The sequence below is a fragment of the Bufo bufo genome, chromosome 7, assembly GCF_905171765.1.
Source record: "Bufo bufo chromosome 7, aBufBuf1.1, whole genome shotgun sequence".
In the NCBI taxonomy this organism is placed as follows: domain Eukaryota; kingdom Metazoa; phylum Chordata; class Amphibia; order Anura; family Bufonidae; genus Bufo; species Bufo bufo.
In genome coordinates, this window is record NC_053395.1 from 134,190,217 (window position 1) to 134,204,724 (window position 14,508).

A 14,508-nucleotide genomic window follows, 5' to 3' on the forward strand; every position below is an offset into this window, starting at 1 on the left:
GTTCAGATCTGAACTCTGACAACCCCTTTAACCAAACAGGGGGGGGGGGGGAGAAAGGGAGAGGAAGAGGTGCAGAGCTTTCTTTAAACCTATCTGCACGAAGCACTTTCTTTGTCAGACAATCATCCGCTCTACACCGCAGGGGGTCTATGCTTCACCGTCCCTGCCGCTCCAGTCTTTTTAAATTCCGCGGGACCGGAAGCACAATTCCCATGTGCTTCCGGAAGTACGTCACACTACACACTGACCCAGAAGTAGCTGAGCTCCGGTCCCATAGAAAAGGCTGCGTGTCAGAGCCTTCATTCAAGGATGACCACGTGCCATTTGCTCCACCAGGTTCCGTCCAGAGTGCCGAGATGGAGCTTCGCGCAGGGCAGAGCTTTCCCCGAAAGTTACCCTGCAAAGAACTGCTGCAAGATACAGAGGGCCCCTGGAGCACCTCCACATCCTAGGGTCCTGCCAGCACACCATTGCAGTGTGATGGACCCCGGCCCGGCAGTGCACCGCCAGCCCTCAAGGGCCTCCCTAGGAATACCAGATCGACGGTAAGGTAGAGAGAATCCACCTTTTTATTCTGTAGGTTTTCTTTCCCTGGGGGTGGATCCCTCTGTGGTGCTGTTGTGGGGGAGGGGGGAAATATTCAGTGTATGATGTAAGAGTATGGCAAACACATGGACCCAGGGTATACCAAAGGGACACTTTCCATATATTAGGTGCATATAATCACTAGGTCCCAATTCACCCTAGAAAGCTTCCCTAGAGCTCAAGCCAAAAGATAAAGTCTGAACAGAGCATCTAAACAAAAATGAGCAACATGTCTAAAGTTGAAAGCTACAGAGGACAGTACACTTGAAGTTACAAGCAAGGAATTTATTAAGTGCCTAATGTAGTAAAGAGCTGTGGTATTAGATCTTGTTGAAAGCTGCAACATCCATGGACTGTACAAAGTCCTCAAATGCTGTGATCTTCTCCTCTAGGACATCTGTTCCAACCTTGTCGTCTTCGACAACACACTGTATTTGCAACTTCTTGATGCCGTACCCAACTGGAACAAGCTTGGCTGAGGGGGATGGAAAAAAATTAAGTAATTAACTATGGGACACCATTCCCATAACTACCCTGTAAAATCACTAACATTGCCCAGCTATCGGCAAATACTCTTCTTGTTAGAAACAGTGCACAGTGTACTTGAATGTTCTGCAACACTGCCACTAAACCCCATGTCATGAACTCAAAACTCAGTGAAATGTTCTGCAGACATCCCAAGAGTATTGATTTTACAGTCAGTTTCTCCACTTGACCTTAAAGGGGTATTCTGGCTATGTAGTCATCCTTTATCCACAGGATAGAGGATAACTTGGATTAGTGGGAATCCTACACAACTTGGACCCCCCACTGATCCAAAAACAGGACCTCTGAATCCTCAGAAATGAATGAAGTGGCTGGGCTCACAAGATATGGGGCACATGTTCAGATGAATAGTGGGGCTCCTTATGGTTATCCTGTGGATAATTAACTGGAATACTGCGTTTAAAGAGGCTGACCATTCTGTAGAGCTTTGTTATATACTGTAGTTAAGCAACTTTAAAGGGAATCTGTCACCTATTTTGACCATATAAAACCGTTAACATAGCAATGTGCAATAAAGTACCTTCATTCCAGCATGTGTCTTTTTATTCAACTTTTCATTTCATGCGCCGAGCCCAGTGACACTATTGAGGCTGTTGCCCGCAGGAGTATCGTACAGGCGCAGGCACTCAGCGATACTGCGCGGGATTTCGGAGGCCAAGAGGGGTGGAAGCAAGGATGGTGCAGTGAATAAATTAAATGTAGTGGAGGGGGCGCCGCCGTTCGGCAAGTATGTGGGAGTACATTTATTTCTTAGGAGGCATGCTGGGCTTGGAAGAAAGGAGGGCTGGGCACTGCAGGGGGGCGTTACTGGGCACTAGAGCAGAGTAATAACGCCCCTCTGGGCACCTTGAGACTTCATTTGCATATCAGAAAAATCGCTTTTTCATCTAAATGAAAAGTTGAATAAAAGAAAGACCTGCTGGAATGAAGGTACTTTATTGCACCTTGCTATGTTAACAGTTTTATATGGTCAAAATAGGTGACAGATTCCCTTTAATGTACATGTAATTCAGTAGTAAAGAACTGAAACAAACTAGCCCAATGGATAGGAGGAAAAGCCCTGAACTAGCACGTGAGCAGCTAAATAGTCAAGTCATTAGCAAGTCCAACATTTTAAAGATTAAAGCGGTTGTCTCACTTCAGTAATTGACATCATGTAGATGAAGTTCATACAAGGCACTTACTGATTTACTGTGATTGTCCATATTGATTCCTTTGCTGGCTGGGTTCATTTTTTATTACATTATACATTGCTTGTTTCCATGGCTATAGACCATCCTGCAATCCATCAGTGGTGGCCGTGCTGGCACAATTATAGGAAAAAACACTAGCCTATGTGTGCTCCCACGGTCCCGGCCACCAGAGAGGCTGATGCTTTTTCCTATAGTGTGCAAGCACGACCACCCAGGAAAGTGACTCCAGCCAGGAAAGGAATCCATATGGACAGTCACAATACATTAACTTTCTCTACATGATAAATGTAACCTACCGAAGTGAGACATTAACAGGTCTACAATACCCATAGAGTATTGTTAGAGAGACTCTACTCTGCTCCTACATCAAAGGGGTTGTGCAGTGGTTTTTTTAAATATTGATTTATCCTCACAATAGGTCCTGAATATCAGATCAGCAGGGGTCTGACTCCCAGCATACCTGCTGATCAGCCATTTGAAGAGGTAGCAGTGCCTGTGTGAAGGCTCCGTTGCAGCAGCGGTGCAGTGTAATTTTACACCGTCACCTCTATGGAGACCGCACACAGGTATTCTTAAAGCGGAAGCAGCACTCATGAGCACAACTAAACAGCTGATCAGTTGGGGGGCAGAAGTTGGACCCTCACCAATATGATATGGATGATCTATTGAGGATAGAGCATTGATATTAAACCATGACATAAGGCAATATGTGGCATGTCAGAAAATAAAGGCTTCATCATTACTGTCAGCCGAAAGATGGTGATTTCTTTCATCATGTATGCCACAAAGTCTGCCCAGAACTTCAGATGTACATGATGGTACTTACATGCTCCCCAGAGCAAGCCATCCATCTGGATGCTTCGGACACATTCTTCTAGCTTTGCCATATCCGTTTCATCATCCCAGGGCTTCACATCAAGCAGGATAGAAGACTTAGCAATGAGTGCTGGTTCTGTAGGGAGAAGAAATGGCTATATCTGAACATCTTCCCAACTGACAGACATGTTAATGAGCAGAGGCTTGAACGCCAACTGGCCCCAAACTAAAGCCCTCAATCTACATAGTAATTGTTGGTTCCATAGATTGCTCCCTTCAGAGAGGCTGAAAGGAAAAGTCCATAAAACACATTTCTGTGCCACAGGAGGAATGCTGGAACTGCCACATTGCCACACAATTCCAGACCAGTATCTGTGGACAAAGCATTCATCATCTAGCATTCACAACATAAAGACCAGTCAGGCTTGGACACAGGCAGCGGGGTAGGCACATATACAGGCCTCGGCAGTTTTTAACTTTAGTTTGTGTTAGCCAAGCACATGCCACTTACTTTTGGATTTCTTGGATTCATACTGTGCCAATCGCTCCTCTTTGAGTCTCTTTGCTTCTTCACTTTCCTGTAATGAAATAATCAACAGTCACAAGTAGAACCCAGACTCATCAGTTTAGATTCCAAAAGCCTAGACTGGTAGCTCAGACAGAACATGTGCATCACGAATCAGCCGAAAGATGGTGATTTAGTTCATTCATCACGTTACCAGTCAGCACTAGAGGAACAGTCAGTCTAGTCGGATTGTGAACAAACTAATGCTGCTCTTCCAGTTATACAAGGTGGTAAAATGGTTTAAAAAGTCAGTCGATACTGCTGCTAAACCACCACATGGACTGCTCAAAACCGTGCAATAGAAGCGCTCTGTCGAGTACTGAAGCATCACACAACGTCCACGGATCAAGACAGAACTATGCCAACAGCAGGAACCAGAAGGGAATAGACCTCCTACAACTGAAACGAGTGCGCTGCAGGACTCACCAGTGTTCATTCATTTGTGTCAGAATTTTCCAACTGCCATCATTAGGACAGTAATATCTGCACAGAAATACAGAAGCAGATTGTGCCAATCCAGAGTCTGATGCCCAGGACCCTCCGATATCTGACATATCAGATCTCTAGAAGGAGAACCTGTCCGCTCTCCTGACATGTTCTCATATGCATTCCACATGAAGTACATTATAACTCTGCACTGTTATTCCTTGAAATGTATGGAGACATGCCAAACCAGGGTGTTCCCATTCCCACTGTCAGAGGTGTGCCCCTATATAATACACTGGAGAACCAGTCAGCCTACTTGTTTCCATGAAACACCTCGGAACAGCACAATGCAGAAATACTAGGTAATTCCTGAATTTTTTACCAAGACACATCAGGAGAGCATGGAAGGTGATACAATGTGGCTTTTATTAAATATACAAAACTAGGTAATACATTTACTACACAGGCCATTAAACTGAAGAGGGGGAACCAGACAACCAGCACTTACCTCCTCATCATCTGAGCCGAATAAGTCAATGTCGTCATCATCATCGTCGTCGTCTTTGGCATTCTTAGAGTCCGTTGTGTCTTCAATGTTCACCGGGCCGTATTTTCCCAAGGGCTTCTTCACTCCGGGTAGGCTACAATGAAAGATTCAGCCTTTGAGCTTTATAGTGCAGAAGAAAAAACCCAATGTTAATTTACTATTATGCACCAGAAGAGTTCCCTGGTGTAGATAAAGTATATATTTACAGGACCGCCACCCTGCAGGGTCCAGAGCCTTCCAGAAGTCCTGCACCCATGAGGTGGCAGCTAACCAAGGCTGGTCAAGTCAGTAAAGAACATTTGCATCACATATCAGCCGAAAGATGGTGATTTAGTTCATTCATCATATTGCCAGCAGATCTCCTAAACCTTCGACTGAGTGCACTTCTAGACGAGCACTCCGTGCCCATACTGTATCTAACTTTTAACTGGATTGTCCTATCTGCAGCCCAAAATCAAGACAAGCACTTACCTGGCTTTCTGCTTTTCATAAGATTTGATGTGGTTGTACCAGCGAAGTGCATGAAATAGGTCAGCAGGGGGAGCACCAGACAGGGCTTCAAAGACCGCTATGTCAGCCTGGGATGGCACATACCTGAGGAGAACAAGACAGCATTATTACTCAGTCACTGGACAACCCAGTGCTAGCCCCATGCCCCTGCTACGCCAATACAAGCAGACCAAACAGATGGTGACCTACAGATTCAACAGCCTCCAATCATCCAAGTACAGATGGCTGGCCACTTCTAGCACTGTGCATCTATATAAGAGGACCCCTTTGGCCCATGTGTGAGGGACGAGACCTTCGCCCTGACCAGGCCTCCATAAGCAGCTGGTACGGCACACTGCTGCAGGCTTGGTTTACTTGCTGTGTGCCAAGGCAAGGCTCCAGCCACACAACATCCCCAGCGATCACAGGGGTCTCAGAACCTGGGGATGGCTACTACTTCTAGACCATTGGTCTTCATGAGAGATAACCAACACCAGCATCTACTCATCATGGAGTCTCCTCCACTGCCTCATATGGAGGCAGAAATCACAGCTGCAGAAAAGCTTCTGTTACATCTGACCAGGAGGAGGACATAGCGCAGACCCGAACAAGACCTAAGGTGCCCACAAACAAATGGTAGACAGTCCTGCAACCTAATGCGTGAGGTGGGAGAGCAATTGTGGGCCATCTACCACTACTGATCAAGCTGGCTGGACTTCACCCCTTTGTGCCTGTGACATAGGCCTCTCAGATTGTGCCCCTGTATTACTGACAAGCATGCATGTCTGGGACTGGTGGGGAGGCAATAGTCCATGGAAATATCTGCCCATCACAGATGCATGCCCATTAGCACTGCCATTCATTTCCATTGTCTATACAGAATATTGCCAGTGCCATAGATAGAGGTCATCCATCAGCCTGGTGCCCTGGAGGGTACTCTGGGCCTCGGCCTGAGCGCTGCACACGTGTCAGTCCGGACAATGGCCGTGCTCAGGCACGTATACCGCGCTGTCTGAATGGAGACATTTACTTCGGTCACTGACCCCTCGATGTAGCTCTTGTCGGCCAGAAACTCGTTGAGGACCTTCAGGCCGGCGGCGGACTTGAGATCTCCGAAACCCATTGCTGCTGCTGCTGCTGCTGCCGACAGTGAAGAAGCGTGCGAAAGAGAGACACAGGCCCGGCGCCGAGGCTTTTATAGTCTGACGTCAGTACGCGCTGTCGCGTCATCCAGGGGGAGGACCTCAGCCGAGCCAGCTGACAGAACCCTAAATCCGCCATTTTTAATAAGGGAGTGCACCCGTGTAATGTAAAACCCGTGCGTGGTAATATGAAATAAAGTAATACAATCCGGTCAGCCGTTCACAGAATGTTTACTTCCGAATCCGACCTGTGAATGTCCTCGCGCTGCTTTATTCCGGAAGTTGTTGTAGCAGGTTCCGGACATCGCCGAACGTCCGCTACCATTTCCGAGCGGTTCCGAAGATTGCTGAGTCGGCCATATTGACAGAGGGCAAGTTGGCGCTGCTGTGGTCTGTAAGGCCAGATAGCTGCAGAAGCCGAAGGGAAGCCAGCGGGGTGAGTGAGGCCGGGATGGCGAGGTGGTGGGCGCCAGTCTGTGTGCGGCCGGGGCCGGGGCGGCGGGAGGAGGGGGTCACACGCAGGGTGACTCGCGTGCCCTTGACAGCTCTGACTGCGCTGCTATAGCCCCATCACCCGGGCACGGTGATATAGGTGACCCCAGCCAGTGCTGTAGGTGACTGCTCTCCTCCTGTATACATACGTGTGACCGTGGAGGAGATTTACCAAAAGTGACCTATGGAGTCCTCTCAGTTTTTTCATTTTTTGCGGCCCCATTGGAGTGAATGGTTCCACGTATGGGCACAGAAAACAATATGTTTGTGTGCAACACACTCACCCCACCGTATGTGTCCGCACACCGCCAGCCCTATGAAATGCGTTGGGTCCACATCCCAAATTGCTTAACGGATGTGAACCGATAAATATGGTTGTGTATTTTTGCCCTAATTTTGCACCAGATTTTGTCGAAAAACAGTCAAATTTCTACGCCACCCCAGGGCTGGTGTACTTTCCTGTCTCTGAGGTGTGAGTTGCACCACAATTTGCCTGCTTTCATAGAGATATGCGCCAAAGTTCTGCTCACTTGCGCCACATTTTCATGCGCATACTTTTTAGACCACTTTAGTAAGTCTGAATCTGTCTTCCAATAAAATGACCACTAGAGGTCAGGCCAAAAAAGACAAACCTGATTTATCAAAGGATAAGAAATGAAGCGTAAATTAAAGCCCGACTTTGCCGATGCGCCTTTTTTTTTTTTCTTACTGCAAAACCAGGCAAGCTTTAGTCAATGTGGCACTGTCTGAGCGGATCTCATCGGAGGAGTGTAGGAACGTGTTTGGCGTGTCTAAAAGAGGACGAGAGCCTGTCAGGAGAGTAGGAGAATCTAAGTTGTCATCTCTGGTGACGAATACACCGATTTAGGCCCCATTCACACGACCATATTTTTGATCCACATCTGATCTGCATTTTTTGCGGAAAGGATGCGGACCCATTTATTTCAATGGGTCCGCTAAAAATGCGGACAGCACACCGTGTACTGTCCACATCCGTATGTCTGTTCCTTAGTCCCGCCAAAAAAATAGAACATGTCCTATTCTTGTCCGTTTTTTGCAGAAAAGAATAGGCATTGTTACAATGGATCCGCCAAAAAAATTGTATGCAACATGGACGTCATCTGTATTTTTTGCAGACTACATATGGTTTTGGGAGTGACTGAATGCTGAAATCCCAAATGCTTCTGTTTGATATATCACCTTGTCTTTGTTTCCAGCACCATGCTGCTTTTCCCGGCGGTTCGCAGGGCTCTGACGAGTGCCGCTATAAGTAATGGTGAGTACGCGCCTGTGTGGTTTGCCCAGATATTAAGTGACTCCGCAGTGGAGGAGATTTACCAAAACCAGCGCGAGAGAAGAAAAAGGAAGGCCATAGCAACCAGTTTCCAGGAAATGGAAAGCACTAACCTTCCGGATTGCTATGGGCAGCTGGGCGACTCCTCCAATGCAGTAGCCTTTATAAGGACTACACAGTCCTCATTTTTCACACCTGACCATGTTTCTGGGTCAATGTTGTTAAGCAGCGGGGGTTTTGGGGACTTTCCTCACATCTGCGTTCATTTCTGCTGTTCTGCTCAGTCATAGAATGATGGCAGTGCCAGATCCTCCACATGGCGGATGGACCCCATGGACTACTGTGGGGCTCCTCTGGGCTTCTGTCAGGTGTCTGTCCTTTTACCAGGCGGTTGTGCAGACTCTGCTGTTATTATATGCCGTTCTGTTTTGTTTTTCCATACCAAATAACATCTAGATTTCATCAGGAATATTTTGGACACTAATTGATGTAATTTTTTTTTCTATTATTAATAGTCCGGACATCGAGCACAGCGGCGAGCAATCTGTTGGAGGTCTTTGTGGATGGCAAACCAGTAATGGTTGAGCCTGGCACCACAGTGCTGCAGGTACAGTACAGCGGTGTATTCCTCATCGCTCAGGATTGTACATGGTTTATGTTTCATATGTGACTCAGTGGTCATCTCTCATTTGGCAGAAGAGTGTGGAAGGATGTTCACGTTCTTCTGGGTTTCTGTGATGTATATGAAGTAACCTGTCTTGGAGGGGCTCTTACATTCGTGAGACTTGTTTCATGTGCAAAATATAGTTCCCTTCAAGTCGGTGGGAGGTCAGTCTCCTTTCCTTCTTGGTAGTATATGATCATGGTCTCTGACTGCTGGTTATATTATGGGTCCAGCATCTCCATTCCTGTATGTTCCTAAACTGCAATTCTGTTGTCTTGCAGCTTTCTTTGTTATATACTGTATTTTTCCCATAATAAGACGCACCTAGGTTTTAGAGGAGGAAAATAATAAGAAAAAAAACATTTTCATCCGGTTCCTTCCCATATTAAACCTCAATTCAGACGCCCATCAAAGGTAAACTAAGTAAATGACCTTACCTCACCTGCTACTCTGCAGGTTCGGCGCTCCCTAGTCTTCTCCAGGCCGCGCTGCACTGTGACCTGACTGCGTGCAGCGTCAAGCCCTAGAGCACGCACTACATCAGGACACTTGCAGCGCTTCACCCGGAGGAACACCAGGGAGTGGTGAGTACAGCACATCACTCACCGCTCCCCATGCCTCCTGCATACTAATGAGCATAATGGAAGCGCTTTAGTATTCGCTTTATAAGACGCACTACCATTGTTCCCCACTTTTGGGTAAAAAACCTGCATCTTATAAAGCCCAAAATACGGTATATGCCAAATCCATTCTTGCTTGCACTATTAATACAGCTAAAACAAATTCAGGTCCTAATCATATCTCATATTAACTATTTAAGTGAGTCCCATGCACGCGACCATATCCATTTTGCGGTCCACAAATCCCGGATCCGCAAAATACGGATATAGACTGTGTGCCGTCCAGATTTTATTTGCGGACAAATTGTTTTCGTTGGGTCTGTGATCCGCATTGTGTTGACACGTTCTATCTTTTTGTGGAATGGACATAATGATGATCTCAGTGCTTTCTGCATCCATATGTCTAAAAAAGGATAAAGTCCTATACCTGGCCGCAAAATGTGGATCATGGACCCATTGAAGTCAGTGGGTCTGCAACAAATGTGGCTGCAACGCGGACCACATCCATATTTTGCGGATCCGTGATTAGTGGACTGCACAACTGATACATTTGTGTCCACAGGGTCTTAAGGGAACAATAACTTAATAAAATATACTATCATCACCATAGTAAAGTTGCCCATACACAGTCAACAGATTTCTCTTCTCTCAGTTTAGCCGAGTGTGCGTGTGGTTTTAATGGAGAGAAAGAAGAAAGCCAGACACCTCTGGTAAAAGCCTATCTCTGAGGAGAGCAAAAGGATCGGGTATTGAATTTCACAGTGACCAATCCTTCTCTCCTCCATCATTGTCTGATGGGGTCAGTCGAGGACTCTCTGTACACCAGGGGTGCACAACCTTTTTTGGTCTGAGGGCCTCATTCTCACATCGCTCTATTGATCGGTGCTCATTTGCATCGGCCTATTACACAGGCCAATATAAAGTGATTGGGGAGGAGTGATCGCTATCACAGTCATTCCTCCCTCATTTAGTTATATTGATTATCGGTAGCACATCCCTGATTACACAGGGAGACGTGTGGCACGATTATACCAGCCAGTTATCATGAATGAGCGTTCCTATGAAGACTTGTTCCCAGTAATTGACCTGAATCTCTCAGTGTATTAGGGGCTTAAAGGGATTCTGTCATGAGATTTTATCCTTATAAGCTAAATATATGCCCATATCCGTACTAATAACATGAATCCTAAACTGGCCTTATTAAACCTGCTTGTGGCTCTATTAGCCCAAAAACAGGTTTTTATACCCTGTCAATCGCCTACCTAAGGTGCCCAATGGGACGTCCGTTAATACAGGGTGCCCGACCGTCTGGTGCCCAGCGCCTCCTTCCCAGTCTTAATCGCCGCCCTCCCTGTCTACAGTGCCGCCTTCCTCAGCGCCGCCTCCACAATCCTCCCGTCCCTCTGCCAGATCAGGCGCCTGCGCACTATGCTCAGCCTGGCAGCGGCTCTGTTGAGCGAAGTGCGCATCAGGCCGGGCGCATGCGCACTTCGCTCAACGATTTTTACCCTACCTCCCACTATATAGTGGAAAGTACTTATATAGTGGCCAACCCCTTTAAGTGATTGGCCTTTTAAGGATTGCAGTGGGGATAGTTTATTTTAACCCATTCTGTGTCACATATAGAAGAATACTGGTTTGAAACCCCCTTTAAAAAATTAACTCCTTAAACGGTTTGTATACACTAATTTCTGAGACTGGTGGGACCTTTTGTTGGTGATAATACTTACTTAATCCCCAGTGCAGGGTCCCGGCTTGTTTGCTCACCAGCTTCCGTTGCTTGTCTGGAGTCCCTTCATGAAAACTTCCTGTTTGACGTTGTTACATCCAATAACTGACCACTGCTTCCCTTGCATTATGTTAAATGGTTAAGTAATGCAAGGGGAACAGATCTCCACTGTGGCCAGTGATTGGCTGCAGCGGTATCACAATAAAAGTTTTCATGGAGAAACTCAAGACGAGCAGCGGAGGCCTGGAATCGAATGAGCCAAGGCCCAGCACCTAGGGATTAAGGAAGCATGATCACCAACGTTATTCTGCATGTCTGAGAGGTCATTAAAATGAGTGCACAACTCCTTTAGGCACCTTTCACACAGCCGAGTTTTCCGCGCGGGTGCAATGCGTGAGTTGAACACATTGCACCGGCACTGAATCCGGACCCATTCATTTCTATGGGGCTGTTCACATGAGTGGTGATTTTTCACGCATTTACTTGTGCGTTGCATGAAAATCACAGCAAGCTCTATTTTGTGCGCTTTGGGGCAAGTGCGGATGCGGTGCGATTTTCACGCACGTTTGCTAGGAGATTATCGGGATGGGGACCCGATCATTATTATTTCCCCTTATAACATGGTTATAAGGGAAAATAGCATTCTGAATACAGAATGCATAGTAAAATAGGGCTGGAGGGGTTAAAAAAATAATAATTTAACTCCGGTGTAGCGTTACATTACCCTTCCTCGTTAGATTTCCCTACCCCCTGACTTCCTGTCGCATCGGCGATGACGTATGGAGGCGTGTCTTAGTTTTTACAATCTGCGCATGCGCAAAAGGCCAGACTAGTGAAAATTTCACTGCCGATTTCAGCAGCACACTGGGACACTGCGCATGCGTCGGGGAGCCGAGGTAGGGAAAAATTACGGCCCAGTGCGCAAGCGCGGTTAACTCATAAAAATCCACCCGATATACGCGCCTGCGCAGTGTGGGGGGTAGGGAAAAATTACGTCCCAGTGCGCAAGCGCCGAGGGTAGTATAAATATCCATTTCACAAAAGCGCTTTTAACCCTTTGCAGGAGCAATTGTCATATTGTTCGCTTATAAATAGGTTCTATTATATAGGGGGTCTGCACAGTATATGGGGGGGGTCTGTCTGCACAGTATATGGGGGGGGTCGTCTGCACAGTATATGGGGGGGGGTCTGCACAGTATATGGGGGGGGGTCTGCACAGTATATGGGGGGGGGGTCTGCACAGTATATGGGGGGGGGTCTGCACAGTATATGGGGGGGGGTCTGCACAGTATATGGGGGGGTCTGTCTGCACAGTATATGGGGGGGGTCTGCACAGTATATGGGGGGGGTCTGTCTGCACAGTATATGGGGGGTCTGTCTGCACAGTATATGGGGGGGGGTCTGCACAGTATATGGGGGGGGGTCTGCACAGTATATGGGGGTAGGTCTGCACAGTATATGGGGGTAGGTCTGCACAGTATATGGGGGTAGGTCTGCACAGTATATGGGGGGGGTCTGCACAGTATATGGGGGGGGGGGGTCTGTCTTCACAGTATATGGGGGGGTCTGTCTGCACAGTATATTGGGTGGTGTCCGCCCAGTATATTGAAGTTGTGGGGTCTACGCAGTTTATTGGGGGGCTATCTATGCAGTATATGGGGGGTTATCTGCGCAGCATATTGGTGTTCGTTCTGCGCAGTATATTGGGGTCTGTCTGCGCAGTATATTGGGGGATGGATGTGTAGTATATTGGGGGGGGGGGGGCGGGCAGTGTACTATATTTGTGGGCTGTGCGTTAGATGTGGAGCTGTGCACCACGTGTGGCCTGTGTGTTCCATGTGTACAACCCTAGTTTAACAAAAAATAAAAATAAATTCCCAGCCAGAGGGACGGCCCCACATCTGCCACCAAATCCGTCGCTCACTGGATTCTGTCATCTCCGTCTCTGTGTCTCCCACAGTCTGTGTGTCTGTCTGCTGTATATATGTGGACCGTCCGTCTGCTGCACTGCGTCTGTTCTGCCATTTACTCTAACCATTTTAATTATTTTTTGTGTGTCCCAACTCTGACCAGCATGTTCTCCTATGGAACACGAAGTACCTGAAGTGGAATGAAGAAGCCCATGTTTGAGGCCCGCGCCCTCTGACAGATGACAAGCTGCTCCTGTTTGCACCGCTACTTCAGCATTGTGTACGGTGATCACCGTGAGTTCACAGGTCGGCAACCATAGGCCGTCCAGATGCTGTGAATTACATCTCCGATCATGCTGGCAAAGCATTATGGGAGGTGTAGTCCAAAACATCTGGAATACCAAATGCGTATGAATGAAAAGCATGGTGTGTGTGACTGGTCAGTAACAAGGGTTGGAGCCTTGACGTGGCGTTACTGCTCACATGTGTGTCCATGTGCCAATTCAACCAATGTGAGGGACTGTAATACTGATGAGGTAACTAAATACTGTGACGATGGAGAATTAATCTACCGTATCTCCTACACACTGCTTACACCGTGACTGTATCTCCTACACACTGCTTACACCGTGACTGTATCTCCTACACACTGCTTACACCGTGACTGTATCTCCTACACACTGCTTACACCGTGACTGTATCTCCTACACACTGCTTACACCGTGACTGTATCTCCTACACACCGCTTACACCGTGACTGTATCTCCTACACACTGCATATAAACGTACGAAAGCCATTCCGAGGATCCGTAATGCGGATCATTTTGTCACGTTCGTTTCCATTTTTGCCTCCGTTCAGCGGATCCTTTCTTGATTGAGTAGGATTACAGTCTGTCCCCCCCACCTCATGTATTCAGATCCCAGGGTTGCCATTTGCTTTGAATCCTGTAAATGCTCCGTTGCTAATCTCTCGGGGGGCCGTCTTCTTGAAATTTTAATTATGTCCGGTTTCAGCTCTGATCACGGACCACACCTTTTGGAGTCTTGTACACGACTATATGCACTAAAACATGTCTAGTGTTAGTTAACGGGCCATATTGATGGTGCGGACAGGAGTACATGGCATCATGATGTTGTCCATGTTGTGCCTCACAATGGGCGATTGTCTCACACTCCTATCATCTATTAGTGCTAAACAATAGTCCCACCGGAAGCTCGACTTGCATCATCGTCATCTATGATTGTGTGCACTCCTGTTGGCACGATCAATGCCACGACGGGACATATGGCCTCTTGTAGGGAATACAGTCGTGTGAAAGAGGCCTTAAAATGGGTTTTCTCATCTCAGACAATAGGGGCGTATCGCTTGGATATGCCGCCATTGTCTTATAGGTGCTGTTCCCCGCACCTATATTGAGAACTGATCCCCGAAATTGGAGTATGGCCCAATACGCATGCTCTGCTGCCATCCATTCTTTTCTATGTGAGAG

The 14,508-nt window shown here is 47.2% G+C and overlaps 2 protein-coding genes and 2 non-coding genes across 4 annotated transcripts in view; 1 reads left to right on the top strand and 3 right to left on the bottom strand.

Annotated features, from left to right (window-relative positions):
- Positions 1 to 855: 855 nt before the first annotated feature.
- Positions 856 to 6,359, bottom strand: EEF1B2 (eukaryotic translation elongation factor 1 beta 2). The gene is made up of 6 exons (XM_040441601.1): positions 6,211 to 6,359; positions 5,150 to 5,272; positions 4,640 to 4,772; positions 3,652 to 3,718; positions 3,151 to 3,276; positions 856 to 1,060 (listed from the first exon to the last, which is right to left on the bottom strand). The coding sequence occupies exons 1-6, from the start codon at positions 6,288 to 6,290 to the stop codon at positions 906 to 908; spliced, it is 684 nt and encodes a 227-aa protein (XP_040297535.1). The 5' UTR covers positions 6,291 to 6,359; the 3' UTR covers positions 856 to 905.
- Positions 3,787 to 3,862, bottom strand: LOC121009099. The gene has a single exon (XR_005780694.1). It is a non-coding gene; the product is annotated as a small nucleolar RNA SNORD51 (small nucleolar RNA).
- LOC121009098 lies at positions 4,955 to 5,032 on the bottom strand. Its single transcript, XR_005780693.1, has one exon. It is a non-coding gene; the product is annotated as a small nucleolar RNA SNORD51 (small nucleolar RNA).
- Positions 6,360 to 6,503: 144 nt separating the features above from the next.
- Positions 6,504 to 14,508, top strand: part of NDUFS1 (NADH:ubiquinone oxidoreductase core subunit S1) — a 46,070-nt gene continuing 38,065 nt past the window's right edge. Inside the window, exons 1-3 of the mRNA XM_040441600.1 lie at positions 6,504 to 6,745; positions 8,019 to 8,077; positions 8,611 to 8,702. Of these exons, the coding sequence (XP_040297534.1) occupies positions 8,023 to 8,077; positions 8,611 to 8,702 (147 nt within the window). The 5' untranslated portion in view covers positions 6,504 to 6,745; positions 8,019 to 8,022. The remainder of the gene's footprint in view (positions 6,746 to 8,018; positions 8,078 to 8,610; positions 8,703 to 14,508) is intronic.

Bases quoted from the DNA above. Each gene is read 5' to 3' on its own strand.
- EEF1B2 (XM_040441601.1), bottom strand. From the start codon at position 6,290: ATGGGTTTCGGAGATCTCAAGTCCGCCGCCGGCCTGAAGGTCCTCAAC. The intron at 4,773-5,149 runs GTAAGTGCTTGT...CTTTCATTGTAG, and splicing joins TATGAAAAGCAGAAAGCCAG to CCTACCCGGAGTGAAGAAGC. The intron at 3,719-4,639 runs GTAAGTGCTGGT...ATTTCATTACAG, and splicing joins TCGGCTCAGATGATGAGGAG to GAAAGTGAAGAAGCAAAGAG.